At 55.5% G+C, this 27,929-nt stretch overlaps 2 protein-coding genes across 2 annotated transcripts in view; one reads left to right on the forward strand and one right to left on the reverse strand.

Moving 5' to 3' along the window:
• CACNA2D4 (calcium voltage-gated channel auxiliary subunit alpha2delta 4) overlaps positions 1–27,929 on the reverse strand; it is a 120,460-nt gene that overhangs the window by 22,976 nt on the left and 69,555 nt on the right. The window contains exons 24-26 of the mRNA XM_063076408.1: positions 23,795–23,887; positions 21,941–22,068; positions 18,280–18,360 (exon numbers count right to left, since the gene is read on the reverse strand). Of these exons, the coding sequence (XP_062932478.1) occupies positions 18,280–18,360; positions 21,941–22,068; positions 23,795–23,887 (302 nt within the window). The remainder of the gene's footprint in view (positions 1–18,279; positions 18,361–21,940; positions 22,069–23,794; positions 23,888–27,929) is intronic.
• On the forward strand, positions 6,692–13,068 carry LRTM2 (leucine rich repeats and transmembrane domains 2). Its single transcript, XM_063080075.1, has 3 exons — positions 6,692–6,758; positions 9,314–9,904; positions 12,614–13,068. Exons 1-3 carry the CDS (start codon positions 6,692–6,694, stop codon positions 13,066–13,068), a joined length of 1,113 nt encoding a protein of 370 aa, XP_062936145.1.

Below are 27,929 nucleotides of genomic sequence, written 5' to 3' on the forward strand. Positions count from 1 at the left end.
GCCGGCACTGTGTGCTGCGTGCCAGGTCCTGCTCCCTGTGAGCGAGGGGACTCCAGTGGCATCAGTGCTGCTGCATGGCTTGGTGGCAGTGTCTCCCCCGGAGGTCGAGAGCTACCTGATTCAAGGAGCTCAAGAGGTGAGTGCTGAGTGCTGGTGGGAAGGAAGGGAGGGCTGCTGGGCGCAGGGAGGCTGGGGCATGGAACTGGGGACATCTTTGCTGGGTCTCTTTGCCCTGCACAAATAGCCATGGTTGCCTCTGGCCTGGGGGCAATTGCTGGGGCTGGGGGAGCTACTCGGGACCAGCCGCCTGTGCATCTCAAAGGTACAGAACACTGGGAACTCTGACCCCACAGTGTTGGGGACATGAGCTGCGGATTCTGCCAGGGAGGGGGCAGACAAGGAGGGGAGAGGGGAGGAGGGCAGTGCTGGTGCCAGATGACAGCCCCGGTGGCATAGAAACCAGTCCCTGCAGCATGGGGGAGGCAGCCAGGAACCTGCGCTGTCTGCATGGCCGGCTCTGCACAGACAGCCTGAGGAACTTGGGTGCTGTGAGCAGGGGGTGGGACGGCAGCAGGTGCTGGTGACAGGGCTGGTCCAGAGAAAGGTTTGGGGTGGGGTGGCGGGGTGGAGGACTGCACTGTTCAAGGCATAGGAATAGACTGGGTTGCCCTAGGGCTGGAGATGCTGACCTCCAGGTGGCCATCCTTGGACAAAGGTACAGGGGGCCCTTCTCCAGCCGGACATGGGTCCACATGGCCGGGAGCAAGACCTCCCTGGTGGGGGCATGGCTGGACGTGGAAGAGGGACAGGAGTCTTGCAGCTTCCTCACCCTCCTGAGAGCAGACAGGGGAGCCAGGCTGTGAGAACCGCTGGGGGGTCCCACAGCTGTGCACTGGGCCCTCTGTCTACAGATGGGCCAGATGCCCTAGTGGGGCTGTGCCCTCAGCTTGGGGGAGGGCGGGTACACAGCCAGGCTATGCCCACCTGGCTTCCTGACACCATGGTTGGAGCAGGAAACTCAGTACCTCGAGGTCCACTTTGACAATGCTGGAGGGAGGGCCGTCTGCCCAGGAGTCTGAAGTTCACGTCCCCGCACCTCCCACAGGGCTGGGGCTGGGCTCCATCTGGCTGCTGTCTCCTCCCCAAGCTGTCTGCATTTCTGGGCTGGGGTGGTGGTGTTGGTCCCTGGCTGTCAGGGCTTGTTGGCCTCTGCCTCCGTGTGACTTGGATCAATACCCCTGCCACTTAGATAATGACACCAGTGGGGGAGGGGTGGGGGAGTCCAGCTGGTGGGGAACCCCAACAGCAGCTCCCACACTGCCAAGAAGAGCCCGGCTCTTCCCAGCCCCACCTCCCCCTGGTGGAAAGAGGGAGGCCAGGAAGCCAGCTGGGCCGGGGCGGGGGAGGAGGGGGCTTCTCAAGCAGCTGATCTGGTTTCTGTGGGGTTTGGCCGGAAGCGGTGTCTGGGGCCCAGGATAAGCAAACCCCATTCCCAGTTCCCAGGTACCAGAGCTGAGGGCTGCTTTGGTCTGAGAGGGCAGCATGGGAAGGGGGCAGGAAGGGGTGTGGGTGCGGTGGCTGGGAATGTCTGGGAGCTCTGGGGAGGGGGAGAGGAGGAAGGAGTCTGAACAGAGGTGGTCTGTCCCCTGTCTGGGTCTCCCTCCTCCCGTGCCGGATCAGGTCTCCCTTGCCCCGTGCCTGGGGCCCACACCCTGAGCCCAGCCTGGCCTTGCAGACACCTTAGACACCTTAGCTCATTACCACCAGCGAGCAGCTCCTGCGAGCCTTTTCTATTCCTCTTCCCAGAGGGTCTATTTGGGATTGGGAATATTTGTTGAGAAAACAAGGGTGCAGGCAGCTGGGGGTGAGAACGAACCAGGAGGGTGTATGTCTGTTCCAAGTACAAATATGGAGATGTCTGAAAACCCGCTTCCTTTCTTCCTGGGCAGAGTGTGTCATGGGGTGACGGGCAGGGAGGAGATCTAGAGTGCTTCCTAAAAGGGCCTGGTGGCCAGACAGCAGCAGCAGGTGGAGAGCCCCGCCTAGAGCACACAGAGTCCCTGGCCCGCTCCCACCTGGGCTGTCCAGACTCCCTCTCAGCACCCCCGGGGAAGGTGCCCAGTCCTGGCTCTGCCCTTCACTACCCCTGGGACCTTTGCGTCTCTGCAGAATGAAGGGGGTGGTGGAGGGGACTGAGTTCTGTGAGTCTTCCCCAAGTCAGGGACCCTTGACTCAGGGGAGCCACAGGGGAGGCAGTGCATGGCGAGGCGGGCTCTTGCATGATGGGCGTGAACTGGCCAAACGGCTTGGACACTTGGCTGAGAGGGATGGAAATGACAGAGGCCACAGAGGAAGGGTGTGGACACCAGGCCTCGGGGAGTGTGTGGAGGTTTCTAGCTAAAGCCTGTGCCAAGGCCCCAGGAGGATCAGCCTCCATCTGCGGGAGAAACAGAAGGCGCAGGAGCACAGAGAGGTCAGGGCTCCTGCCACCCTAACCTTGACCCTGTGGTGACACGAGGCTGCCACAGCAGCTCCTAGGTGGGAGCAAGTGGAACCCTCTGCTCCTGCCGCTGCCTCCTCCAGCCCCGCTTCCCGGAGCTCCCAGCCCACCTCCCTCACCTCGGCACCCCCAGCAAGATGATGGCCTCCCAGATACGCCACCGCCGCATCCCACCACTCCTGGGGCCGGGACTGGGAGGGGGAGACCTGGCTCACGTCGCGTCTGGTGAGCCACAGAGCTGGTCTCCTGCTCAGCAGAGTAGGGGTAAGAACGGCTGTCTTCTCAGCTCCAGTGAGACGGTGGGTGAGGGACGCCGTGTAAACTGTAGAGTGACACACAAATGAAAGGTGCATCCCCCTGCCTGCCCTGCCTTCCTAAGCCAGGGACCGCCACGTGCAAGCTGATAGCAGCTCTGTCACCAGACAGTGCGGCTCAGAGCTGCCTTCTTCCATTTGCCTAACTGTAGGCGAGTTGCTTAATTTCCTGTGCCTCAGTTTCCCCCATCTGCGAAATGGTGTTCATAATACTAACTTTGGAGAGTTAGGAGGATTAAGATCACTGTGAGATGTTGTGACTGTGGCGACTGTCCTTCTCATCCAGAGGCTTCTTGACGGAGGTGTTGCATCAGGATCCTTGCCCCTGCTCAGTGACCTCCAGGCCCCCGGGCCCGTGCCTCTCCTGCTGGTGGCTGACCCCACAGACAGACCAGCATGGTCTGAGACGCACCTAACCTCCTACTGTGCTTCTCAAAGCCGCGTACGCACACACATGCCCGGGGGTCTTGTTAAAAAGCAGTCAGTCCTGGCAGAACCTGAGATTCCGTATTTCTAAAAGGCTAGATGGATGCGGCTGGCCCACGGCCACATTTTGGTAGCAAGGGGCTAGAGTCACAGCTCCTGCTTCTGGTTCCTGGGGGCTCCCACTTGACTGCTTTAGCTCCTCAGCCCCATTCTTCAGTCCAGACCAGCCCCTTCCCTCTGGTCTCTGCCTCTGGAACTGGCACAACACCCCAGTGAGGATTAGGAGCAGGACCAGCATCCAGAGTGACAAGGCTGTGGCACTTGGAGACAGGAGATTGTCAGGCGGGACCCCCTCCCCAACTCTCTTCTGTCCCCCACTCTCTACGCTGGGCAGGGGCTTCCCTCCCAGATCATGTTAATTTATTTCTGTGGCTGGCCTGTGCCTGCTGCAGCAGCTCTCTGCCAGCTTCCCAATGTAGGTCACCCCCTTTCCCACAGAGGCTCGAGTCTCATGGGGGCAGGAAGGGATCCTTTGTTGGAGGGATGTGGGCCGGCAGAGGGCTAAGGGGTTAGGAGGTGCTGGCTCCAGGTCCACGTCTCCCTGAGGGCCACCTCTGTGGGCCACACGTTTCTGCTTTGCCCTGCTGGGCATGCTGCTCTTCCAGTCTCAGGAAGGCTATGCCATCCAGCAGGGAGCCCATGGGGCTGATGGGGGCAGGGCCACACCCAGAGAGCGCAGGCACATCCTCATGGACCTGGGAACCTCCCTCTTATCACATTTTATCAGGGTCAACAGTGTCCTGCCACCTCATGATACAAGGCCTGTGCGACTTTGTGCAGGTGACATCCCATTCAAGGCTGGGGACAGTGCGTCAGGATGGCACTCAAGGCCACCTTCTCCACTGACTGGCTGTTTGCTGGTCAACCCTGGGCTCATTAGAGAGGTGATGTTGAGGGAAGGGGCAGGGGGTGGGTGGAGAAGGGCAGCCTCCTCAGGAGAAGGCAGGCGCCCCAGGTGGAAACAGGACTGCGCATGGTCGAGGGTTTCTCTGACGCCTGTCTCCCTGCAGGAAGACAGGACGAATACAAGCAGAAGCCTAGCTTGGGTCTCCAGCCCCCACACAGGCCCCGGCATAGAACATTCCCTGGTTTAGAGACGACCTTAGGGCTCGCTCTAGACCTCTCTTCTAGGCTGGAGCTGCCCCTGCACATCTGTCTGCTGGCGGACTGCGAGGCGTCCCACTCTGCTGCCTGTGGGCTGGCATCTGAGAAGCGCTGGGTGCTGCCAGCAAGGCATGGTGTGTGCGTGTGTGCGCGTGTGCACACATGGGTGTGTGTTTGCAGCACTTGCAAGGGAGGCCTTGTGTGCGTACCCTGCTCTGTGCGCACCACACATCTCCCTGCAAGGGTCACTACTGGCAACTCTCGCCAGGGAGTAGATGAGAAGCCCGGCTCAGAGCCGCAATTCAGTCCCTGACTTTCTGTGTGACCTTGGGCAAAGCAGTCATCATCTCTGTGCTTGGGTGGCTGCTGACCTGCCTAATACGTCATGGGAGCTGTGAGCTCTTGAGATGCAGGCCCTGACTGAGAGAGACTGTTCTGGAGGCCAGGGCTGGAGGCACACAGGGAGAGGGGACGCTACTGTCTCCGAGGGCAGGTCAGTGAGCACCAGCTTGGGGAGGGGCACGCGGTGAGCATGCCCATGACAAGAGCACCATGTGCAGTCCACAGGCCTGGACAGGTGCCGCATGGTCAAAAATAAGAAATAATCCCACGTGTGAGGTTGGATGTGACACAGACCTGCTGGCCCCTGCCCAAGTCACCTAAATTCCTAAGGTAAAGTGCACTTAGTATATGTTAATTCTCTTCCTTTAATTAGGTTGATCCTCACAGAAATTCCCCATTAAGTACTATCATCATCACTTTTACACACAGGGAAACTGAGGCCCAGAGGGTTTAAGCAGTTTGCTTAAAGGGATTCAAACCTAGCGCCCTCCCACCCACAAAGCACAGCCTGCTGGGGCCTGGCCCGAGGCAGCAGGTGGGAATGACATGGGAGCACCCTGAGGGCTCCTCCACTGCTCCGGTCCACACCCACCCCGCCAGGCCCTCGCCACATGGGAAGGGAGGCCACGCCCCAAGGAGCGCCAGGTGGGGGAGGGGCCCGGGGTGGCAGGACCCCGATGCCTGGGGAACCTGAACTCAAACTCAAACTTCTGCAGCCCCATCCACCTCCTCAGCTGTCTGCTCCACCCTGCCATTGGCTCCTGAGCTCCCAGAATTAAACAGGCCTGTGGGTGGTACAACCTGGAATTACCCAGGGACCAATTTGGCAATCAAGGAAGGTCAGACTCTGGGGGCCAGGAGCAGTGGGCCAAGAGAACTGTGCCCTGTGGGTGCCGGGAGGGAGCTGGGGTGTTGGCATAGCCTCCCCTCCCCTGCCCACCCATCGCCTGCCAGCTGCAGGGGGGACACCCCTCCCCATATCCCTCTTTTCCACCCCTCCCATGGCTGCTGGCAGAGCAGAGGTTCTGACCCCCATCTAACAGCTCTCGGCCACATCTGGAAGGCAGTGGGGGCGCAGAGGAGGGCTGTGCTCCACTCACAAGACACTGGGTTGGGGCAGTACCTAGCAGGGGTCCCTCCGCCCCTCTGGAAGAGGAGCCTGCTCTCTGCTCCCGGCCCTGCTCCCAGTCCTCCGTCTGCTCTGCGATCTTGCCCTCTCCTCCGTGTCCTTGTCTCTCCCGCGTGAGCAGCTGCTGCAGCATGAACCCCTGAACTGATGAGTCTTATTATAGACCGGCTGGCGGAAGACAGAGCATCGCGAATCACCACGAAGGCGCCGGTGGAGCAGGACACAGGGGCCAGCCAGCAGCGCTCGCTCGACCTGTCAGCCACCGCTGCCAAGTGCCTGGCCTCTGCCTCCTCCCTGGGCCATGGTAAGCCACGGGGCCTGGTGTGAGGGCAGCCAGGTGACAGCTGTGCCCTGTGACTGCACCCTGCAACCCTAGGAGAGACACCCCTCCATTTTCTCACCTGTGACATGGGGAAAGCCCAGACAGAGGAGACCATATCAATCACCCTGAAACCATTTTAGAGATCCATATACCAGAGGCCAGGAGAAGAGGGCAGGGGCTGGGTGGGCGTATGGGGGGGTTCCTCCATCTCCACCTGAGCTTAGCCTGGCCCCCGCCTGAGGGCTCCTGGGGAAGCCGGAGCCCCTCCCCACATCACCCCAGGGAGTCATAACCGGAGGAGCAGGAGTGGGAATGCGGAGTGTAAAGGGACACCTGGGCCCGCTCCCCCACCTCCTGTCTCCGCTCAGCTCACTCCCCCCCTCTTTCTCTCTCTCTCACTCTCCCTCTCTCTGTCTCAGGACTGACAGGCGGCAGGCACCGAGGGGCTCTTCTCTCCCCAGAGCTGCAGGGCCCGGAGAGCCATGGGGGTCACCATGCTGGCGCTGGGCCACAGCCCTGAGCAGAGGCCCAGGCTCACTCTGCAGTGGAGGCAGGTCTCCTGTGAGTACACCCGGGCCGCAGGATGAGGGCACGGGCGGGACAGGCAGGGTCTGGACAGTGGAGGTGACATGGCATGGAGGGATGCATCTCAGGCTGCAGGAAGGTCTAAGAAGACCTTCCCAGAATGCCCAAGGCCTTGTGCCCATGGCGATGGCACTGGTGGCCCCCAGAGTTGCCGCTGAGAGCTCTGTGGGTGGACCAGGAGCCAGAGGCCAGGAGAGTTAGTTCTGTCTCCCCAGGTAAGTCGGCTGTGTCCTTCTCCATGCTTTGGATTCCCGGATAGTAAAAATAAGGGAAGAGGTCTGCTGGAGCATGGCCAGGCTTCCTGAGCTTTAAATAGCACCAATGGTGCCCCAGCTTGTCCAGCACGTGCTTTGCAGACCAGCTAAGCGGAGGCAGGAGGTTGGCCCTCCCTGCCCAGCAGCCCCTGCTCTGACAGGGGCAGCCCCTGTCCTGCCTTAGCCACCAGCAGGGTGACCTGGAGACTTCAGTCTTCCCAGCTCTACACAGAGGAACTAGTGGGCTCTTGGGATGCAGTGCTCAGGGACTAGGCCCCACACTTCTCCTAAAGAGGAGGAAATGTGAATGAAGGCCACCCCTGCAAGTCGTCAGCATGGAAGAGGCCCTGAGAATGATCTTTACATGAGGCAGAGGGACAAGGTCAACAAGGGCTGGCTTGCCCAGGGCTGCACGGGCAGAGGTAAGAAATGCTCCCGAGGGACGTTCTTCTGCCTGCCTTCTCCCTGCCAGGGTCAGCCTGTGATCCAGCTGCCCCCAGCATGAGCAGACTGAATTATTCACCAAGGGAGAGAGGCTGCTCCCTGGGCAGCTCGGATCCCCTTTCAACCTCATTCTGGAATCACTCAGCACATCGCAACTCAGGGTCATGTTTTCTTGTCACTAGAGCTTTGGTGCCCTGAACTTCCAGGGAGGGAGGCTGGGGTTGCTCTGCTCTTACTCTGCTCCCGGTTCCTGCTCTGGGAGGGTGACAGTGGCTTCTAGTATGCTGACCTTTCAAGAGGGAAGCTGGATGGGTTGGATTTTTTTCTGGAGGAAGTAAAATCTGAAGAATGTTGATTTTCAAGTGGCATGGCGGGGGGTGGTTAGCACAGGGCAGGCCGATCTGGCAGCAGATGGGCTCAGAGGGGCAAGAGGGTGGGAGGTAGCTGCAGGCGGCCCCAGATGGCTGTGGAGGTTCTCTAGTTGGCTTCCATGACCTGTCTGTGCCCATCACCTTTCAAGAACAAAGAGGCTCAGGTGTCAGCCCAGCAGTGTGTCTCTCAGCTGTCACTGATCCCCCAGGCAAGGGAGGGAGAGTCTCATCCTGTCCCTTCAAGGCCTGGCCTTTGGGCACCAGACAACCAGACACCTGCCAGACGGAGACTCAAGGCTGTCCCATCCAGGCACCCAGGCCAGGTGGCTGCTGCTGCTTGGGTGGGGCCAGCTGGGCTCTGAACCGGGTCTGAACTTCCCCACCAATTCTTCAGCAGAGGCCTCTCCTCTGAGCGTGGTGGACCTGACCTTGGCTGGGATGACCTGGGCAGCTGACCAATTTTGAGCTGCAGGCTCCTCTAATACTCAGGAGGGAGGGCTTTGAGGCCACCATGAGAAAGGGCTGCTCCACAGTGGAATGGGCTGCTCTGGTGTGACTGTCCCCCACAGACGGCTCTGCTTGTTACTTAGAGGGGTCTTGGACAAGAGACAGGACCAGAAAAGGAATTGAGTTAACTGATCCATCATGCAGAGAGGCACAGAAGCCCAGGCTGAGAGCACAGGTGACTTTAGGATGAGAATAAGTGTGGAATTGTCCCGGTCCCCAGGACTTGCCAGTGTCTAAGTGGAACCGTGCATCTCACCCTTGTTGTCCACATGCTGTCTGGAGTGGGACCCCGGGGGCCTGGACTCCCGGTGCTCACCTAAGTGATTGACCTCATCTTGGAGGTGGTGTGTGTGGGAACAGCGCAGCACCTGGGAAGTTGCAGGGGACAGGGTTAGGATGCCCTTTGCGCTCTCCCCTCTCCATGCACAGCCTGTCTCAGTGCAGCTCCAGGTGGGGTGGGGTTCGAGGGGGTCATTTTCTTCTGAAAAGAAAGACTTTCTCCTGGCAGTGACACTGGGAGAGAAACATGGGAGCAGGTTTCTCTGACATCCTTATATCCTTTATTTTGTCAACATCTATGGTGTCAGTGGGACCCAAGCTGCCAAGGAGATCAGGTGTGGGGGCCCCATGAACTGGGGTGTCACTGTGGACCAGACTGCTTGTGCTCAGGGCTCAGGCCTGAGTCTACAGATCACACTCCACTACAGTGACTTCTTTGTCAGGTGTGTGGCGAGGCACAGAGCCCTGCCGACTCCATGTGATGTCCATTAATATGGAAAGGGCTTTGGAGTTGTGAACTATCTTCTGTGTGGTTCAGAAATGTTTGTGCATTGATTGTGGCTTGTGTCAAAGGAGGGAGAGCCTCTTGGACATCATGATATGCACTGGAAAGGAGGGTACAGAAGCAGGGGGTGGTAACATCCAGCCTGCTTCTTTCTTTCCACCTCTCTGCCAGGGCTCACCTGCTGGATCGCCCTACATGCTGTGGAGGCCCTCCCCACCTGCCCTTTCTCCTGTAAGTGCGACAGCCGCAAACTGGAGGTGGACTGCAGTGGCCTAGGCCTCACCGTGGTGCCCCCGGACGTGCCTGCTGCCACCCGCACCCTCTTGCTCTTGAACAATAAGCTGAGTGCCCTGCCAAGCTGGGCCTTCACCAACCTGTCCAGCCTGCAGCGGCTGGACCTATCCAACAACTTCCTTGACCAGCTGCCCCGCTCCATTTTCGGGGACCTGACGAATCTGACGGAGCTGCAGCTTCGCAACAACAGCATCAGGACCCTGGACAGGGACCTGCTGCAGCACTTGCCACTGCTGCGCCACCTGGACCTGTCCATCAACGGCCTGGCCCAGCTGCCCCCGGGCCTTTTCGACGGACTCCCAGCTCTGCGCTCCCTCTCGCTTCGCTCCAACCGCCTGCAGAACCTGGACCGGCTGACATTTGAACCCCTGGCGAGCCTGCAGCTGCTGCAGGTTGGGGACAACCCCTGGGAGTGTGACTGTAACTTGCGTGAGTTCAAGCACTGGATGGAGTGGTTCTCCTACCGAGGTGAGCATAGTCAACCCGCCGGGCATGAGGGGTTGATTGAGGGTCACACTGGGCGCTGACGCAGAGAGCGGGTGAGGGCAAAGAAAGAGGACCCCACCTCTCTGCCAGCCAGGCCACAGGGGTCACCAGTTCCAGCCCAAAACAATACATCATCACCCCTCCTGCCAGCAAGAGAAAGGCCGGTGCCACCCCTCCTCCATGCCACCCCCTTTCTGCAACGTCCCTCCTCGCTTCCAGCCGCCCTTGCTGTTCTCTGTCTCTTTCTCTCTCCACAACTTGATCTCACTTGCACGCTCAAAGAGGGACTTAAAGACACAGTGTGTGTCTTCTGGGCTCTGCCTCTCTCCAGGATGCTTCCCTGCTACACTAGAAGGAGGAAGAAAAGCCACCTTTCTTCCGAATAATACAGCCATATCTTAAATATCCACCCTTACAGAAGGTGAACATGATTGAAATTTACAGATAAAACCAAATTTTCCTTTTGATGACTATACCAACTTCCTCTCCCAAGAAGTTCTGTTATCAAAACTTTTTAAAAGAAGCCAAATGGTTAAAGTTTTATTTTCTTTCCCTTCTCCCTTTCTTTAACCTGGGAAATTTCTGTAATGACCTATGAAATGATCAAATGAAATGGAAAAGGTTAAAAGTGACACATCCAGGTTTGAATTTTGGCTCTGCCACCTGCTGGCTGTGTGATCCTGAGAAGGCTGGTCACCTCTCTCTCTGTGGCAATGCCCCCTCTGTAAAGTGGGGAAAAAACCAGTATCTGTCCCATAGGTCACTGTGAGGATTACATAAGGCAACGCCTATAAGGTGTCTTGAAAGGTGCTGGCATAAAGGAAGTCCTCGATAAAACTCTCATTTATTTGTTCATTTGCTAGTAGCAGTCATAATATTAAGTGGACTTGATAAGACAGAATTTGATCCAGCACAAAGTAGATGCTCAATGAATGTCTGCTGAATAAATAAATCAATATTAAAACTCTGAAAGTAATGCTCATGCTTTTTGGCAGTCTGACTACTTTCACTTCATATCTAGCAACAATCTAAATTACTATCATGATAGTCTCAAGTATTAGTTAAAAACATTTTACAAACTATAAAATGCCATGAGATGTTAATCACTGTGATAATTTCTCCCACTTTTGCAAGTGGGGAATAATGATTTATACTTGTATAGTTTTCAGTTTACAAATTTCTTTTCATGTACGTTATCTGTTTTAATCCCTACAGCAGCTAATTGAGATAGACAATCTTATTTTATAATTAAGAAAACTAAGACTCATAAGAAATTAAATAAGTTAAGTAATGTTCACAAGATGACGCAGCCAGGACTCAGGCATGCTCTGCCGAGCAGGAAAGTGAGGTCACTGCCCCCTGGCCTCCAGCTCTCCGCCTGCACAGAGGCAGCCCACGCCCGATGTGAGGCCTGCCGGGGCCACCCAGCTGTCGCGGCTCAGGGGAACTGAGGCCAGTGTCTCCACACTCACACCAACGCGGTATGCAAAGGAAACATCCTGACCCTTCACACAGACATCAGGAACCTAATTCCCAGCATTGAAGCCACGCAATGGGATGGGCATTTTCCAGATGGTTCGTAGTGGAGCTGCTTTCAACCTTGCACTGCATCAGAAAAACAATCCCAGGATGTTTTCATCAGCTCCCAGGGAGAGATTGAGGTCTATTGCATGAGGAGATCTGTGGCAGTGGGGCTGGGAAAGGGAACTGGTGGTGACGGAGTGGCTGGAGCCCAATTTCCTTCAGTAGGGTGTCTAGTGTCTGAATCTAGGTTTCCCTAGAAGCTGAAAGAGGGCCAAAATCCAACGTCGCTTCATAGGGGACATCTAGGCAGGTTACTGATGTCAGCAACCCCGCTTCTTGCCCCATCGATTTCTGCATCTGCGCCTCCCTGTGGCTGTGCCTGGGCCTCGTCATAAAGATGTCACGGCCAGCCTGTGCGCCCACCGCCGCCCACACCTCCTCTCAGCACTAGCTGCCTCTCCTCAGCCTTGTGTGTCTCTGGGACTCCCTGTTAAAGGCCACTGTGTCTGGGCACAGGTGGGGCCATTGGGCTGCTCCTGGAGAGGAGAAGGGAAGCATCCCTGCCCAACTTTTTTCCTCCCTACTCCAAGAGGGTGTTATGCAACCAGAAGGTCCTGCACGGAGGAACAGTGGCTGAAGCGGTGGCTTTTGGCTTTTGTCCTTTTCGAGGGGGGGAAGAACACTGGAGGATAAGGTGCTGTGCTGAGAGCAGTGTCCGGGAGCACCGGGCGGGCAGGGAGCAGGCGGGCTGGGGGCAGGGCTGTGGTCTGGCAGGGACGCTGGGCTCTGTCTGTGCCGACAGATCCTTCCTGAGCACCTTCGCACCTCAGCACTGCCCTGGCCTGTGGGTCAGCTTGACCCTGCAGAGGGCGGGCTTGATCGAAATGGTGGGGCTTCTCTATAAAACGGGAACGATAATGGCCATTCTATGTGGCTTCTGCAAGGATGAAATGGCGTGATACGTTTAGTTGCCCCACTGTGGCACTGGGCTCAGTCCACGCTGGCTCCCTCCACCCCTTCCTCTCCACAGATGGTGATGCCAGGATTGACTGCTTTGCTATTTGAAACTATACCTTTTGGGCCTTCCATTTCGGGAGCTGGGGATGGGGAGAGGGAGTCCAGGTGCTGGATGTCTGATCGGCCCCTTTTTTTCTGCCCTGGATGCAGGGGGGCGCCTGGACCAGCTTGCCTGCACCCTACCCAAGGAGCTGCGGGGGAAGGACATGCGCATGGTCCCCATGGAGATGTTCAACTACTGCTCCCAGCTGGAGGACCAGAACAGCTCAGCGGGGCTGGATGTTCCTGGGCCAGCCTGCACCAAGGCCAGCCCAGAGCCTGCTAAGCCGAAGCCCAGGGCTGAGCCTGAGACGGAGCCCAGCACAGCCTGCCCCCAGAAGCAGAGGTACCGGCCCATGAGCGTGAGGCGGGCCATCGGCACTGTGATCATCGCAGGCGTTGTCTGCGGCGTCGTCTGCATCATGATGGTGGTGGCTGCTGCCTACGGCTGCATTTATGCCTCGCTCATGGCCAAGTACCACCGGGAGCTCAAGAAGCGCCAGCCACTGATGGGGGACCCTGAGGGCGAGCATGAAGACCAGAAGCAGATCTCTTCTGTGGCCTGAGAGCCCACCCCATCTGGCCAGGTAGGAAGGCAGGGAGAGCACACCGGGCTGCTCCATCAGGGCTGGTCCTTCCCTCTGTCATGGTCCCTGCTTGGCTGGCAGTGGCCACCGCCCCCCCCAGTTCCACTCTGCTCCCAGCCCCCAGCAGACAAGCCAGGCTGGGGCCCTCTCCGTGAACTTCAGGTCCTCCTGGAAGCCGCCGTGGCACTGAAGCCCCTGCCGATGCTCCTCTGGGGCCACCAGACCTTTGGAACATCCGGGAGATCTCCCCAAGCTTCTGGCCACAGGGAAGGACTGTGTGTGCAAGAGGAGGCTCCTGGACTGAGACTTCCTCTGTTCTCCTTCCTGCCCTGGGGGTAGTCACAGCTTGGAGACTCTCCCTACCTCTTGCCCATCCCCACCTCGTCAGCATTTAGGGCGTGGGGAGGGAGTGATAAGGGGCCAGGGGTAGATTTCTGTAACTCTCTCCTAAGCCAGAAAGATGTTTTTAACCCCCCTGTAGTGTGAAAGCGGGTCCAGCTCTCACCTGCTGGACAAGCAGACACACCAACCCTGTCACCTGGCCCTGGCACTTAGAAACACAGTGCTGTGATATAACGTTCTCCATTGGCTGACGCCGCTACGCCCCTGTATCTGCTGTGGACCACGCTGACCACACCGCTCCTGGAGCCTCTAACTCACTCCCACACACTCATGGCATCACCAGCACAGCCACACAGCGTGACACAACTCACACACACACAGCCATGTGGAGACAGCGCCGTGAGGGTGGGGGCAGCAGAGGCACACTCCTCCTCTTGACCCGGGACCCGGGACCTCCTGCCTGCTCACTGCAGCCTTCTTGAGTCACGAGGAGGAATACAAACCAATAACACAAGGACCTTAGAGATCTTCTCAAGTGGGCCAAAGTAGCTGCAGGAGGACTGCTGTCACCATGGCAACCCATCGCACCTCTCCTGCTGGGTTTCCCGGGGACACCGCCAGGAGGCCTGGGAGCTGCGGCACGTGGATGGCACCCCCTGAGAACCAGCCACACGCCAGAGGGTGCCTGCTCAGTCCTGCCCGGTGCATCACCACTGCCAGGCCCCCTGGAGACACCTGCCAGTCCCTCCCTGTGCCTGCAGCCTGAGCACTGTTCCTCTGTACCTCTCACCCCTCCCTCCCCAGCACCTTCCAGCTTATGACCTCGGGACTGAGTTGTTCTCTGCAGTTGGTGGCACCCCCTGGGGAAAGGAGGTGGCAGGCAGAGAACTCAGTGGCCCTCACTGGGGCTCGCTGCCCACTGGCACACCCAAACAGACTGCAGGGCCAGGAGGAGGCAGCCACATTCTGCTCTGAGGCTTTCACGACGGGGTTCCTTTCCCAGGGTTTATCTGCTCAGGCTGCCTCCCCGGAGCTCCTAATTGCCCCTGGACTACAGTCCAAACCAGGGAGTGGGCCAGGGGTCCTGTCTGGAACAGAGAAAGCTGCCTCCAGCCTGTGCAGATTTTCAGGGTCACTAATCTCCCTTTCTAGGTCTGCCCCTCCCCTAGTCTGGGTGGGTACCTAGGTCTCCCTCTGCTGGACACTGCCTTCCTCGTGCCTAACGAGGGTTGCGACGGGGGTTACGGTGGTGGCACAGGAAGAGATGAAGGATCTGCAGAGGGTGTGAGGGCAGGATAGGGCAGGCCCAGCTCACCTTGTCCCCTTCGACCCACCCTACTCCTAAAGGAGCGTGGTGGGTGGGGCAGGCCGGGAGGAGTGCCTTTGAGAAGGTCACCCTCCAGCAGGTGGACAGGGACACCCTGGGCCCTGGCTGCCTTCCCTAGGCTGGGGGCACTGTCTTCTTCCTTCTTTTGGCTTGTGGGCTGACACCGGATCTGGAGATTTTCTAAAGGGAATGGGGGAGGGGAGGGCTCGTCAGTGGTGGTATCTTTAGCCCAAGACGGAAGATTTTTAAAGGCAAAATTATATTTCTGGTTTGTTGTTTCAGAAGACCAATAAAGACTGTATTTTCCTACGTACTTCCTGGCTTCACTGGGTGGGAAGTGGACGTGGGTGCTGGGAGAATTGCTTCCTGCCCCCCCAGCTCCCCAGGCAGCTGACAAAGTGCTGACAGATGTCTCCCTGGTGCATAGAGCTCCCCTTGGGGGATGGCTGCCTCGCCCCCGGGGCCACGCTGTGTGCCCTGGGAGAGGAGAGGACACAGAGTCCTGGATAGAGTGGGTCTCTGTGGCGGGGGAGCAAGCTCGGGTCATGGCGAGCTGGCCTTCTAAGCCAGCCCGCACTCTGGCTGGCAAGCCCCAGGGGCGTTTTGCTGGGCAGCACCGAGGCTCGTGGAGGGAAGGTGAGCGGGGGGTGTTCACCAGCCTGGCGTGATGTGAATCGGCCCTGGCAGTCAAGGGCAGATGGGCCATGTGGTGAGAGCGCACGGTTTGCCCAGGGCACCCGCTGTGCTCAGAGGGAGGCAGTGTGAGGGCTTTTCTGCCTGGGCCTCGTGAGCCTTGTGAGGCTCTGCTGGCAGTGATGGGGCTCGTTTAAGCCATTAGCATCGCACTCTGTCAAGACCAACTTCAGGCAAAGAACATCCGGGCTCATGAGTATGGTCCCTCCATGGGCTCAGCAATGGGGAATCAGAATTATGGAGGGGGTGGGAGGGTGGGTGCTGAGGAGAGGGGACAGCGGGAGAGGAAGGCCTCTGGGATTACCAGGCACTCCAAGCCCGAGTGATGAGCCAGGCTCGCTGCGTGCCCCGTGGCCCACCTCCAGGGCTGGACTGGCCTCTGGCCAACAGGGTCTGAACTATATGGTTCATTAGTCTTCAGAGACTAAGATGGATTTTCTCCTTCCCAGGAGCCATCCTTTGGATGCCAACCCAACAAGCCAAGAACCAGCCCCACCCAGCAAGAAGTGAACCATGAGGGTGTTTGTTCCTAGAGCCCAGCTCGACTCCATGCACAATGGGGCTGTTCACCCTGCCCAGGCAGTGATGAGTGTGGGGACGCAGCCTTCCTCCAGCCCCAGTAGCCATAGCAGGCCGAAAACAAGCTTTCCCCAGCCCCACTGCAGAAACAAAGGACAGAGTCTCTGAAATGCCTTATTCAAATGTCACGGTTCCCAGAGAGAACTCCACAGAGGTCTGAAGGTGAGGGCCTACTTAGGCAGCTCCGGACAGCAGGCCCAGCACCCAAAGACCCCTGTGCAAGGGCCCACCCAACAGAGAAACGCTGCACATTATGGCACCATGGTCACTACGCATGTCCATATTCCTCACCTAGGGCCTGGAGAATGTGCAGAATTGAAAGTGAGTCCTGATCAAGAAGCTAGATTTTTAGAAATTTTGCATGAGTTGTTGATAAGTCAGCTGCTTAGAGACTAAAATGATCCCCCCTCGTCCACCTGCCCTTCTGTGTGAACCCGCGGCGTCACACACAGCAGCTGCACACAGCACACAGATGCGCACACCACGCAGCCGCCTGTAGCTGGTCTGAGTGTCCTTCCCCTACTTTCCCTGGCTCTGTGCTCAGATGTCACACATGCAACCCCATCGCAGACACCATGCTCATGTCCTATGCTCATCTGCACATAGGGTCGCCAGCTTCCAGGGACAGCAAACAAGCTGCTACCCTCCTTGAGTGGCAGGCCCCAGCGAGCCACAGGATCAGGGGCTGAGCCATAAGCCAGGGAGAGGAAATTACAAATGGGGACCAAAAGGAAAATATGCATTGAAGCATCGGGTCTCCAGTGCCTCATCTTTTCCTGTCACATCCATGCACCCCAGAGCGCAAGAGCGGCTGCCGCAGCAGTGAGTTGAACCAGAGGCACTGGGACACAGTTTCCATGGCAACCCTCTCGGCTCTAATTCAGCTCTGAGTTAAAATGATATGAAATAATTGGAGAACGCAGGAAAGCACAGCCAGCAGCCCGACCCTGTGTTCCTTCTCCCTCCTAGACCCGCAGGCGCACAGGAGCCGAAAAGGCTCACAGCACGCGGGAGCAGGATGGGAACAGGCTGGGCTGCGACCACAGACATTCTCTAGGGAGACAAGTTTGGGGTCAAAGTTTGGCCTGGGAATGGGTCTGAGATTAGTGTGGCCGGGGCTGTGGCAGCTGGGATGGCAGGAGTTCCTTCCAAGTGCTGTATGCAGCTGCATCCCGCAGACTCCTGGAGATGCAAGCATCTCCTACCTAGGGTGTGTGGCAATGTCACACTGAGGCATTGTCCCCACTTCTTACTCCAGAGTGGAGAGCAGCCCAGGACCGTGACCCAGGGCAGCCCTGGGCCCTCTCTGAGGCGGAAAGACAGAGCCTGCTCATTCCATTCCCACTGCCCGAATCCAGCCCAGGGCAGAGGTACACTGCCCCTGCCACCCGCCCCAGCCTGGCTGCAGGAGCCAGGCTCATGGCCACACAACGCTGATGGGTGAGTGCCCATCGGATCGTGCAGCTTCTCGTAACATGGCTGGGCCCGGGACATGGAAGCTGAAACCAGGTTAAGGATGGCTTCACTGCAGAAGCCTGACAACTCTCAGACAAGGAGACAGTGCCACCAAGGACTTTCATAAGCACCAAGAAACTACAGAGCCTGGGATGCTCATGAGGGCACCGGGTGCTCTCGTCACCTTAGTTGTGGCACTCTGTGGCACAGGGCAGAGAACCTGGGCTCTAGAGAGAAGTGCCCAAGCTCAACTGCTAGCTTCACTCATTATTAGCTGTGGGTCTTTGGGCAAATAACTTTCCTGTCTCGGTTTCCTCATCTATAAAATGGAGCCAGACACATCGCTTTCACTGGGTCACCCTGAGGAACAAATGAGAAGGGCCCGGGGGCAGTCCTCACGGTGCTGGCATGTACTGCACATGCATATTGAGCTCTTACTTTGGGGATCTGAGTCACAAGCCCAGCTCCTCTCGAGGCTGACACTAGAGCCCAAGGCAACAGGAGAGGGAAGGTCTGGCCAGTGTCCATCCTGTGTGACCTTGGGCGGATCTCAGCCTCTCTGGGCCTCTTTTCACTCCCTGTATGCATTCTCTTGATCTGTGGTTTCACGGTTTTATAAACACAACGACTTAGGAAGATTCCACCTCCCTCATCCCCACATTTTACCTGGGAAAACTACAGCTGGAGGACTGTGGCCTGAGCAGACCACCAGGGTCCTCCTGCTGTCACCAGGTGCCTTACTCCGACATTGACTCACAACCTCCTGGCCTCAGTGGCACCAAGGCAGCTCCTACCTGCAGCAATGGCTGTCTTCTTGTCCACGGTCACGGCTACAGCTGTGCTCGCCGTCACTCCCACTGGCTCGCCCGCACCTTCTGGGGAAACAAAGATCACCAAGTCACTTTCTCAGCACCCCAGAAGAGAAGTGGTTGGGGTGAGCTGAGCCTGCCACTAATTGGGAGTAGAAGACAGATATGAATACCAGACTAAGACACTGCTTGACTAATCCAGGCAGGGGTTGTGTTTGCGGGGGTCATTGCTGTGACAGGTGGTTACCATAGACCATGGGTCCCTGCAGAGTGCCTCCTACGTGCCAGATCCGGCCCTCCTTTCTGTGCAGATCTGAACTTGCCAGGTGAACACGTGGTCTCCAGCCGCCTGAACAATGTGGTGGTACCACTGGCATCATGGTGCCACTGTGACTTGTGCTCTGTCTCAAGGCCTTGAGCTCTAGGTGGCACCAGTTCAGGGGCTCTGCTGTGTCCTGTCCTCTCAGCACGTGTCTTACCCAGAGACCTATGCTGCACCAGGACGGGGTGTGGGTGACTCCGGGTCGCCCTCTGTAAGTCAGCACAAGTCAAAGGTGACAGTGACAGTCCTGCCCAGGAAGCTGGATGCCACAGGGAGCTGTGCACCTGAGGCGCTCCATAAAGCCTGGTGGTTGGCAGTAGCCGCCCCACCCTGCCCCACCCCACCCCACACCTTTGGCTCGCTTCACAGACGTTGCTGCACTCCGGGACACTGCCAGGCCCTGGAGGCAAGAGGGCTTGCCTTGCTTGGCTGTTCCCAGTTATTTTAGGAGAACCAGGCCACTACAGGTGCAGAACTTGGAGGGCAGTTTCAGCTGTCCCTTAGAACGGAGCTCTCTGGCTCTGGAGGGTGGACTATGGCCCAGGCAGACCACATCAGGGGTCCTCCTGCTATCACGGGCAGCTTACTCCAACGCTGACTTCAGCCTCCTGCCCTTTCACTTTCTTTACAGATGTTACTGTGTGGCCGCGGCTGTCTTTCTTCCCATCAGCCTGAGGCCCTGGACCAGCTTGTCAAAGCAGTCTTGTCTCCAGGTCATATTCCAACAAAGGGGCAAAACTTTTTCATGTGCTATCGTATTTTGTTAGAATGTCTTGATATCAAATCTGCATGAAACAAACCAATCCTGGGAATTCTGCAGAGACTGCTACCACAACAGTGTCAGTTCTAATGGGACTTAGCATCTGCCATAGCGCTAAGATCACCCATCACACCTTGCAGAAATCAAGTATCTCACAGAAGTCTAAAACTACTCTCTGATTCCAGAAACTTACAATATGTAAGGTTATCCTTGGTTCTAGAAATTTGTTATGATGAAGTCCAAGGGACCACAATAGGCACAGAAATTGACTTCCTCGCCCTGTTTCTGGAAACATCTAGAAGACAGTGATGTGTCTCACCCTGCAGGACTTCCTGGGCGCTGCAGGTTGCTTCCAGCCACAGGGTCTGCTGAGTGTGTGCTCCAGCCAGTATAGGCTTGTAGAAAACACCAAGTGAGGGTGTAGAGACCCTAATGATGTGGTCTCCAGGACATCAGGACTTTGGTGCCTGGGTCACAGTGGCTTCCTGGACCACACTGGGGGTGGATGAGCAGGGTCCCAAGTGCAGGTGGGACTTGCCCAGGGCTGGCCCTGGATGAGACAGCTGTATAAGGGGGAGAGACAGGCCCGAGCACCTGGGCACTGGCAAGACTGCCACATACTGGCAGGTTTCTCAGGCACTGGCTGCAAAAGACAGCTCCATGTGGGCAGAACTCAGCCCACCAGGCCCCAGGCAGCATCAGCTGGGGAGACACGGAGCCTCCACTCAGGCTGGAGCCAGCTCCTCCCCTCCTCCTCCACCTCCTTTGGGTTCTTCCCCCATTAAAATGAGACTGCTGTTTTCTTTTAGGGGTGGATGGGAGTGTGCAGAGGTGTGGATCTGAGCAAGCAGTCGTGGGTGTGCAGGGACAGCTCTGCCCCTCCCTCCTCAGCAGCCCCCTTTTGGGTCACCAGCTTCCCTTTGTTCCCTTGTGGCTCAGTCCCCCAGCCACGGCCCTCGCACCTCACCACCACGTAAAGCTCCCCCAGCAGCCAGCAGGAGAGTCCCAGTGACAGGGCAGGCAGAGGGCACCATCACCAGGGGCTGGGGGCAGGGGCCACGGCCTCACCCCAGACACCCTAAAGAACCTCCCCAGGCACCTCCCTGAAGTCAGGGAGGAAGAGTTGCCTCCTTCTGCCTCAGAGTGGGCAGTGAGGGACAGGGACCTCCACCTTGGCTTTGAGAACCTGCCTCACGGGCTTGCATTGGGAATAAAAATACCCCCCTTTTTTCCCCCCTCCTGCCTTACATTCAGTGAAAGAGCCTGAACTTTGGTGGGCAGACCTTGGTTCTAGCCTGGCTCTGTGGCTCCCCTTGCTATGTGATCCTGGGCAAGTCACAGAACCTCTCTGAGCCTCAAACTCTCCCCGTGGAGGATGAGAGATAATAACTACGCTTATCTCACGGGCTGGTGCAGATTGAACGAGTTATGTGCAGAGAAACATTTCATAAAGCATTTAGTGATGGGTGCCTGGGTGAAGGGAGCTGCCGTGGGCTGGAGAGGCAGGCGCAGCGCAGGCAGGGAAGGCTGCAGGGGGCTCAGGGGTGCCGCTCCTCCTGCTGTCAGCCTCCCCAGCACCAGCCCTGGGAGTTTCTCCACCATGCGGCTGGAGAACGGTTTTGGCAGAAGTGGTGGTTGGAAGGCTGTCAGGGGAAGGGCATCTTGAGCTCTCTCCGACGTCCCCACTGCTTCCCCCCCACCTCCTACCTGCGCCTGGATGCTTCCTGGGGGCCCCGCTCACTGTGCTGGGATCTGATCCCCCAGCGGTAACCTGCTGCGGAGCTGCTCGGCCACAAACTCTTGGGCCCTGGACAAGCCCCTCAACCTCCCGGGCCACAGTCTCTCCAAGTGTAAATCAAGAGGGAAAGGCTATGCAGACTCCAAGGGTCCTCTGGGTTCTAAACATTTTGCAGCTTTCTCGGTGGTCTGTTAAAGTCACTTAATTTTCCTTTTTTGGAGGGGACATTTTCCAGAGTGGGAGCTGGGGGTTGGGAGTCAGGTGTCTGCCAACTCTGAGAACCTTCCTGGTCCTTGGCCTGGTAGGGATTTGCTGGCTTGGGCTGTGAGGGCCCGACCCGGGCGCCCTCTTCACACCTGGGAGCCCCCAGTCCTTTCCCGCCGTAGGAGCAGGCTGGGGCTCCGTGCTGCCGCTCCTGGGTGATCCTGAGCACTGGAGACGAGGCTGCTTACTTTTGTTTGGGGAGAGCCGTAGTGGCCCTGCCCACTTGGTAAGTGCAGCAACTCCCAGTGAAATTCTGCTACTTTCATCTGGGTTGTTTACAGAACTTTCAAAGACAGAGTTTTAGAAATAGAAGAATCTTAGAGATCAACTCTTCTGATCTCTTTATATTTGGAATTTGGGCTAGAAATTCCCCTGGCTGGGGAATAGCATGGCAGCCCTGCATCCAGTGCAGGGCCCGCGGTCATGAAGCTGCATCAGGAGGGAGGGGAGAGAAGCAGCCCTGGGGGTCTGGACACTCTGTTCATAATCTCCCACCAGGAGCTCAGCTTGGAGCGGCAGCCTGGTCCTGGGCCATCCCCAGGAGCACGGAGCTGTGGTTTACCTGGTCCCTCTGCCCAGCGGAGGTTGAAGACAAAGCTGCCTGCGGGCTGCTCCGAGGCCTGGCGGTACCACACAGGGAAGTGGTCCAAGGTGAACGTGCTGCTGCTGTCCTCAGACGTCAGGAACTTCCTGCAAAGAGGAAGAGCTGGCAGCTCCCCCAAACCCGGGAACATGTTCGTCCTTTCCCCTTTTCCACACAAGATCACCTTGGCTGGGCCAAGACAGCGATTCCTCTCTACTCTGGCAGCATTGCAGATGGACTCATGGCAGACCTTAGCCCTGAGTCAGCACTGCCCCGGACCAGGAGCCCCAGCAACTCCTGCCCTTTCCAGAGTCAAAGTGCCCTTGCATCTGATGGCGCAGTAGGAGCTCGGGGGGCATAGGGTCTGCGTTATGGGCTATGCTTTCCAGCTTTACAAAAACCCTTCTTTTGGATGTCACCCCATTTCTTTTGTCTGGCTGGCTGCACGTCTGAGGAGACAGTGTGGTCATGCTGTCTACCACTGCACCAGCGGAGGGCGTGGGTCCCCAGCACGCTCCTCCGGAAGCACCCGTCTGGGTCCCTCTTTTTGAGCTGCTCTGCCTTGCTGAGCGCCGGGGTGCATCGCCTGAACACACGGAAGGCGGTGCTGGGCCACCTGCCACCTTGGCAAGGTCTCTGCGTGTGGAGACCTCCTTGTTCCATCCTTGGAAGCCTTTAAAGAGGGTGCGGACAAAGCCGGAGCATGGGAAGGGACCCCGCAGCATGCTCGCCTCTCCTTCATGTGCTTTCCTAGAAAGCCTTTGCTTAGCAAGTGTGGATTTGTCACAGAGTCCTGGAAGAAGCCCAGAGACGGCGCTCCGCGGCCGAGTGTGCTCGGGTTAGCGAGAGAAGCAGCGGCCGGTGGGAGGCAAGGAGAGCGGGGTCGGCTCTCCCCAGAGCCCCCTCTGTTCTCCAGGTGCCCGGTAGCCCTCACCTGCTTGAGTCTCCCGGGTTGCGGAGCAGCAGGTGGCGCTGTCCCCACCCCCTCCTCGGGCTCAGCCCCCCTGTGAGGGCGGGTGCCGGCCGGGCGACAGGCAGGGCTCTCCCAGCATCCCGCCTGTGCTTAGAGCAGGGTTTCTCAGCCTCAACCCTAGTGACATTTTGGACCAGATAACTGTGGTAGGGGCTGCCTGTGCCAATTTTTAGGATGTTTAGTGGCATCCCTGGCCTCTACCCACTAGATGCCAGTAGCAGCCTCCCCACTTCCCCCAGCCGTGACAACCAAAAATATGCACGGACATTGCCAAAGGCCCCTGGAGCGGGGCAAAGTCACCCCCAGGTAAAATTGTTGGCTTAGGGTCTAAAGCCTTCCATGCGCCACAGGGAGCTGCGGAATCCTACCAGGTGAGAGGAATAATCCTGAATCTCCCACGCGATTAGGGAGTGGCTTGTCCGTAAGGCCGCGCCGGGTACAGGGCTCCAGCAGCAGCCCCTCCGCCTTAGGGGCAGAGAAAGCGTCCACAAAGTTGGGGACACTGCCAGCAGATTTAGCTTGTCATATGGAGACCAGTCCCAGAGAGGAAAACAGTGTTGGGTTTCTTAGAGATTCCTCCAAGTGGGATCTCTTTGAGGTCTTGGCTGCTCTCTTCCCTGGCTGGACCACGCTCCACCCTCTCTGGGGTACACCTCCAGGATGTGTCCACGCCTGGGTGGAAGGGTTACTTTTCTCTCTCGATCTGTAAATCCCAGCCCTTCTGTCCACGCTGGACTCCCGGAGGCCTAGCACGCTGGAGACCAATCTCTGTCCACCCACAGGCCACAGGAACATGTCAGAATTCAGTCCTTTTCCACCCTGCAGGGACCATGCTCCCCAGAGCAGCCAGTAGGACTCACCTGTCGGAGACCTTCTCGGAGCCCACGAGCAAGCTGCTTCTGAGGAGGCCGGCCCGGGTGCCCAGGAAAGCCATGTCCACGTGCTCTGACTCACTGTGAGGCAGACGAAGCAGGAGGATGCAGCAGCAGGTCCCCAGGGGCAGGAGAGAGCTCAGAGAAGACCTGCAGGGGTTTCTGGGCCTCTCTGAACTTGCGCCTGACCTGAATCAGGGGGAACTTTCCAGGAAGGCCGCATTCTGGCTTCCAGGCAGCGCCTCTCTTTGTGAAGTGGACCCCTGGGCCTCTGCCTCTCTGCGTTGTCAGATCTAGCTCCTAATTCGTCCACCTGGCTTGGGGTTGAGGTGCGGGGGAGGTTGGATTTGGAAGATAGAAGGAATTCAGGAAGGGAGATTTTGTCCCGGGACCCGAGGAACAGTAACTTCTCGTGACTAGCACGTGCATAACCCCTCATGGTTTCAAAGCCCCTTCCCATATTTCTCTTCTTACTGAAATGTGAAGGGAAGAGGAGCAGGCACCATCCACACCCCTAAGAGAAGTCCTGTGGACTTTGTGACCTTGCCAACAAGACTGAAAAAAGGAAACTTCATTAGCTGGCCTGAGTGTGACTAATTTTCCTAGCAGTCTCAAAGCCATAATGCTATGATGATGGCACCAGAGTGTGAAAGCGGATGGCACCAGGGGGAGGTCGCCACTTCTAACTTGGCTAATTTACTGGAGGCTGTTACCCAGTTTCTCTCAGTGCCTGATCTGTGGGCTTTAGTGAGTTCACAAGGCAGCCCATACCCAAAGCACTGCCACAGGCAGCGTCTTCTCATCAAGGCTCAGGGGTCAGCCTGTCGGGGCTTCCCTAAGAGGTTATGAGGGGAGGCTGCCCCACGCAATGTGGAGGAACCGCATCCAGAACTGGATCTAAAGTCTGGAAAGTCGAGGACAGGGTCAGAGATTCGGGCAGGGGTCTCACCCAACTCAAGTGCTGGAGAGACAGGGCTGTTACAGGGCGAGCGCTGGGATAATGTGGGACTTAAAGATTACAGCCCTGGAGCCCCGCAGGAGACCCGGAGTCAGACTCTGGGTGGGGCCTGTGTGTCTCTGAGGAGCTCCCTGATCTAATTCTCTACCAAAAAGTAGGGAGGGTAGGCTGAAGAGCTTCACCTGCAACGCATCCACAACAATTACCAACCCCTGGCCCTACCCCTCAACTAGATTATTTTGAAGCAAATCCCAGACATTTCATCGGCAAATATTTAAATTTGTATCATTAAAATATAAGGATTTTTAAAAAACCTCAATGCCATTATCACATCTGTTAAAAAACCCCACAATTCCTTAACATCATCAGATAATCCAGTTGCCTCTGAATTTTTTACAGCTTGTTTGAATCAGAATCTAAGGCCCAGGTGTTGTCACTGGTTGACACTTCTCTTTGTCGTTTCTCTCTCCATGTGTGGCTTTATTGAGTAAAAAATCAATAATCCACATACCATACAGCTCACCTACGTAGAGTACAGTCCAGTGGTTGTTAGTATATTCACAGAGTTGCATGACCATCACCACTGTGAACTTTTGGACACTTTCATCACCGTATAAGAACCTCCATCGCCACTAGCAGTCATCTGTAGTCTCTTTTAACCTGATTCCTTTTCTCCCTTCTCTCTCTCACCCTTCTCTTTGTCTTGCAATTTGTTTGCTGACCAGGCTAGGTCATTTGTCCCGTGGAGTTTCTCCCAGTCTGGACGTGGCTGACAGTGGGGCTGTGCTATTATTGGGCATGCTCTTTTGTCCCCCGTATTTCCTATAAACTGGCCATTAGACCTGGGGGCCTGGCCAGATTCAGGGGTGAGTTTTCACAGGTGGTGTATTCTTCATCAGGAGAATATACCTGCCACGCGATTGGTTAGTGGTTGCAAAATAGTTGTTTTCCTTCATATCTTTATTATTTTATTCTTACCTGAAAAACTTGTATAAAGAAAAACTTCCCTCATCAGTGTTTGCTTATCCTGTACAATTTGCACAGGAGAGGCAGGATGAATAACTGATTCTTTCTGTTTGTTTACCAGTGTTTAGAATAATGAGTTGTTTTCTAACATCTTCCAAAGATGACCAATGACGTGTTTTTTTTTCCCCAGTATCATCATGAACCCAAGTATTTTAACATATTGAATGGGTTTTAAGCCATTTTATCATCACTTTCGCTGCTCTAATTGTCCCACCTTTGGCCAGTGAAGTTTCTTCAAGTGGGCTCTGGGTCCCTTTGGCACAATCTTCCTAGCTAAGCTAGGTGGATAAGACGTTCCACTTAGCGAATTTAGAGGGCGTCAATCTGAGAGTTGAGAAGTACAGTCTCAGTATAGCTTTAATTTGCATTTTATTTATTTATTTTTCTTTTTGGCAGCTGGCCTGTATGGGGATCCAAACCCTTGACCTTGGTGTTATCAAGCACCAGGCTCTAACCAACTGAGCAAGCCAGCCAGCCCTGCATTTATTTTATTATGAGGTAGGTCGAGCATTTTTCTATATATTTATGGACTATCTGCATTGTTTCTCTATGAACTGTCCATATCTTTTGACCACCTTTTTTTACAAAATGGTTGGATTATTACTTCTCTGTCTAAAATGTTTTGTTTTTTACCATGAATATATTATACATAGTAACCCTTTATCTGTTTTATGAGTTGCAAACACTGTCCAGTTTGTCATTTCTCTTTTCATATTGCTCATGTTTTTATTTTTGCTGTATAAACATCTTTACATTGTTAAGTTTATCAGGTATTCCTTTATTGCTTCTGAATATTGATTTATTGTTGGGAAAGTTTCCCCACTCCTAGATTTTACAGACATTGGCTCGTGTTTTCTTTTAGTTTTTATATGGTTACATTTTTTACATTTAAATCTCTGAATCGTTCGGACTATCCAGGTGTATGGTGTGAGAAAAAAATACAATTTTTTCCTTCTCTGTATGGCCCTCAAACCAGTTATTAAAAAGTTAATCTTTCTCTCACTGATTTGACAGGATGCCTTTGTCATATACTAAATTTCCACACGCATTTAAAAGGAGTAACTGGATTTTCTACTCTGTTCCCGTGGTCTCCTGTCTGATCATACGCCAGCACCGCTCTTTGTGGACTGTAGAGGTTCTGCAACATGCTTAACCACCTTGGTAGGACCAACCTTCCTCCATCGCTTTTCTTTTTCAGGGACTTCCTGGCTATTCTTGCCTCTCTTCCAAATGAACTGTATAATCAGTTTATCTGGATGCAGAAAAATACTGATGGCATTTTTTTTTTAATTGCCTTAAATGTATAAGTTAACTTAGGGAGGATTAATATCTTTATGATGTTGAGTCTTCCTACCCAGAAACACTGTACGTTTCACCAAGGTTACAAAGTCAAAGGTTCAGATCCCCTTACCAGCCAGCCCCCAAAACAAAAACAAACAAAACAAACCACTGTATATCTTTCTATGTGTTCAAGTCTACTTTTGTGTATTTCAGGACTGTTTCATAATTTTCTTTATATAGGTTTTTGGACAGTTCTTTTAGTTTATGCCTTATATGTTCTCATAGTCTTACAACTTTATATTTCGTATTTCTTGCCCTTTTAAATAAGCTGTCTCATATTATATCTTCTATCTGGTTTTTTTGTATAGATAAAGGTTACTCACTTTTGAATGTCGATATTATAACCTGCTACTTTACTAAATTCTTTATTGTTTATAGTAGTTTTCCTATTAATTCTTTTGAAGTTTCCAGGTGTATAATCATACCATCTTTGAATGGAGATAATTTTACTTCTTCCTTTTCAGTCCTCATGGCCTGATGGCTTTCTCTTGTCTTATCGCACTGACTAATGACCCTGTTAAATCGTAGCAGGGACATGGGCCTGCTTGTCCTGTTCCTGCCTTTATGGGAGAGCCTCTCACCCCACTGAGATGTTGGCTTTCAGGCTTAGGTCAACTTTAACTTTATTGAATGGCTTTTAAAAAATATGAATGGATATTAATATTGTTCAAATGCCTTTTCTGCATCTATGGAGATGGTTATATAGTTTTTCTCCCTAGCTTTATGTTATTTTATATTAATCCCCCAGGTCATCTTTCCTAATGCACACTCTGGTTAAGAATATTTGCTTCTTAATGT

The sequence above is a fragment of the Cynocephalus volans genome, chromosome 1 (genome assembly GCF_027409185.1).
Source record: "Cynocephalus volans isolate mCynVol1 chromosome 1, mCynVol1.pri, whole genome shotgun sequence".
NCBI classification, from domain to species: Eukaryota; Metazoa; Chordata; class Mammalia; order Dermoptera; family Cynocephalidae; genus Cynocephalus; species Cynocephalus volans.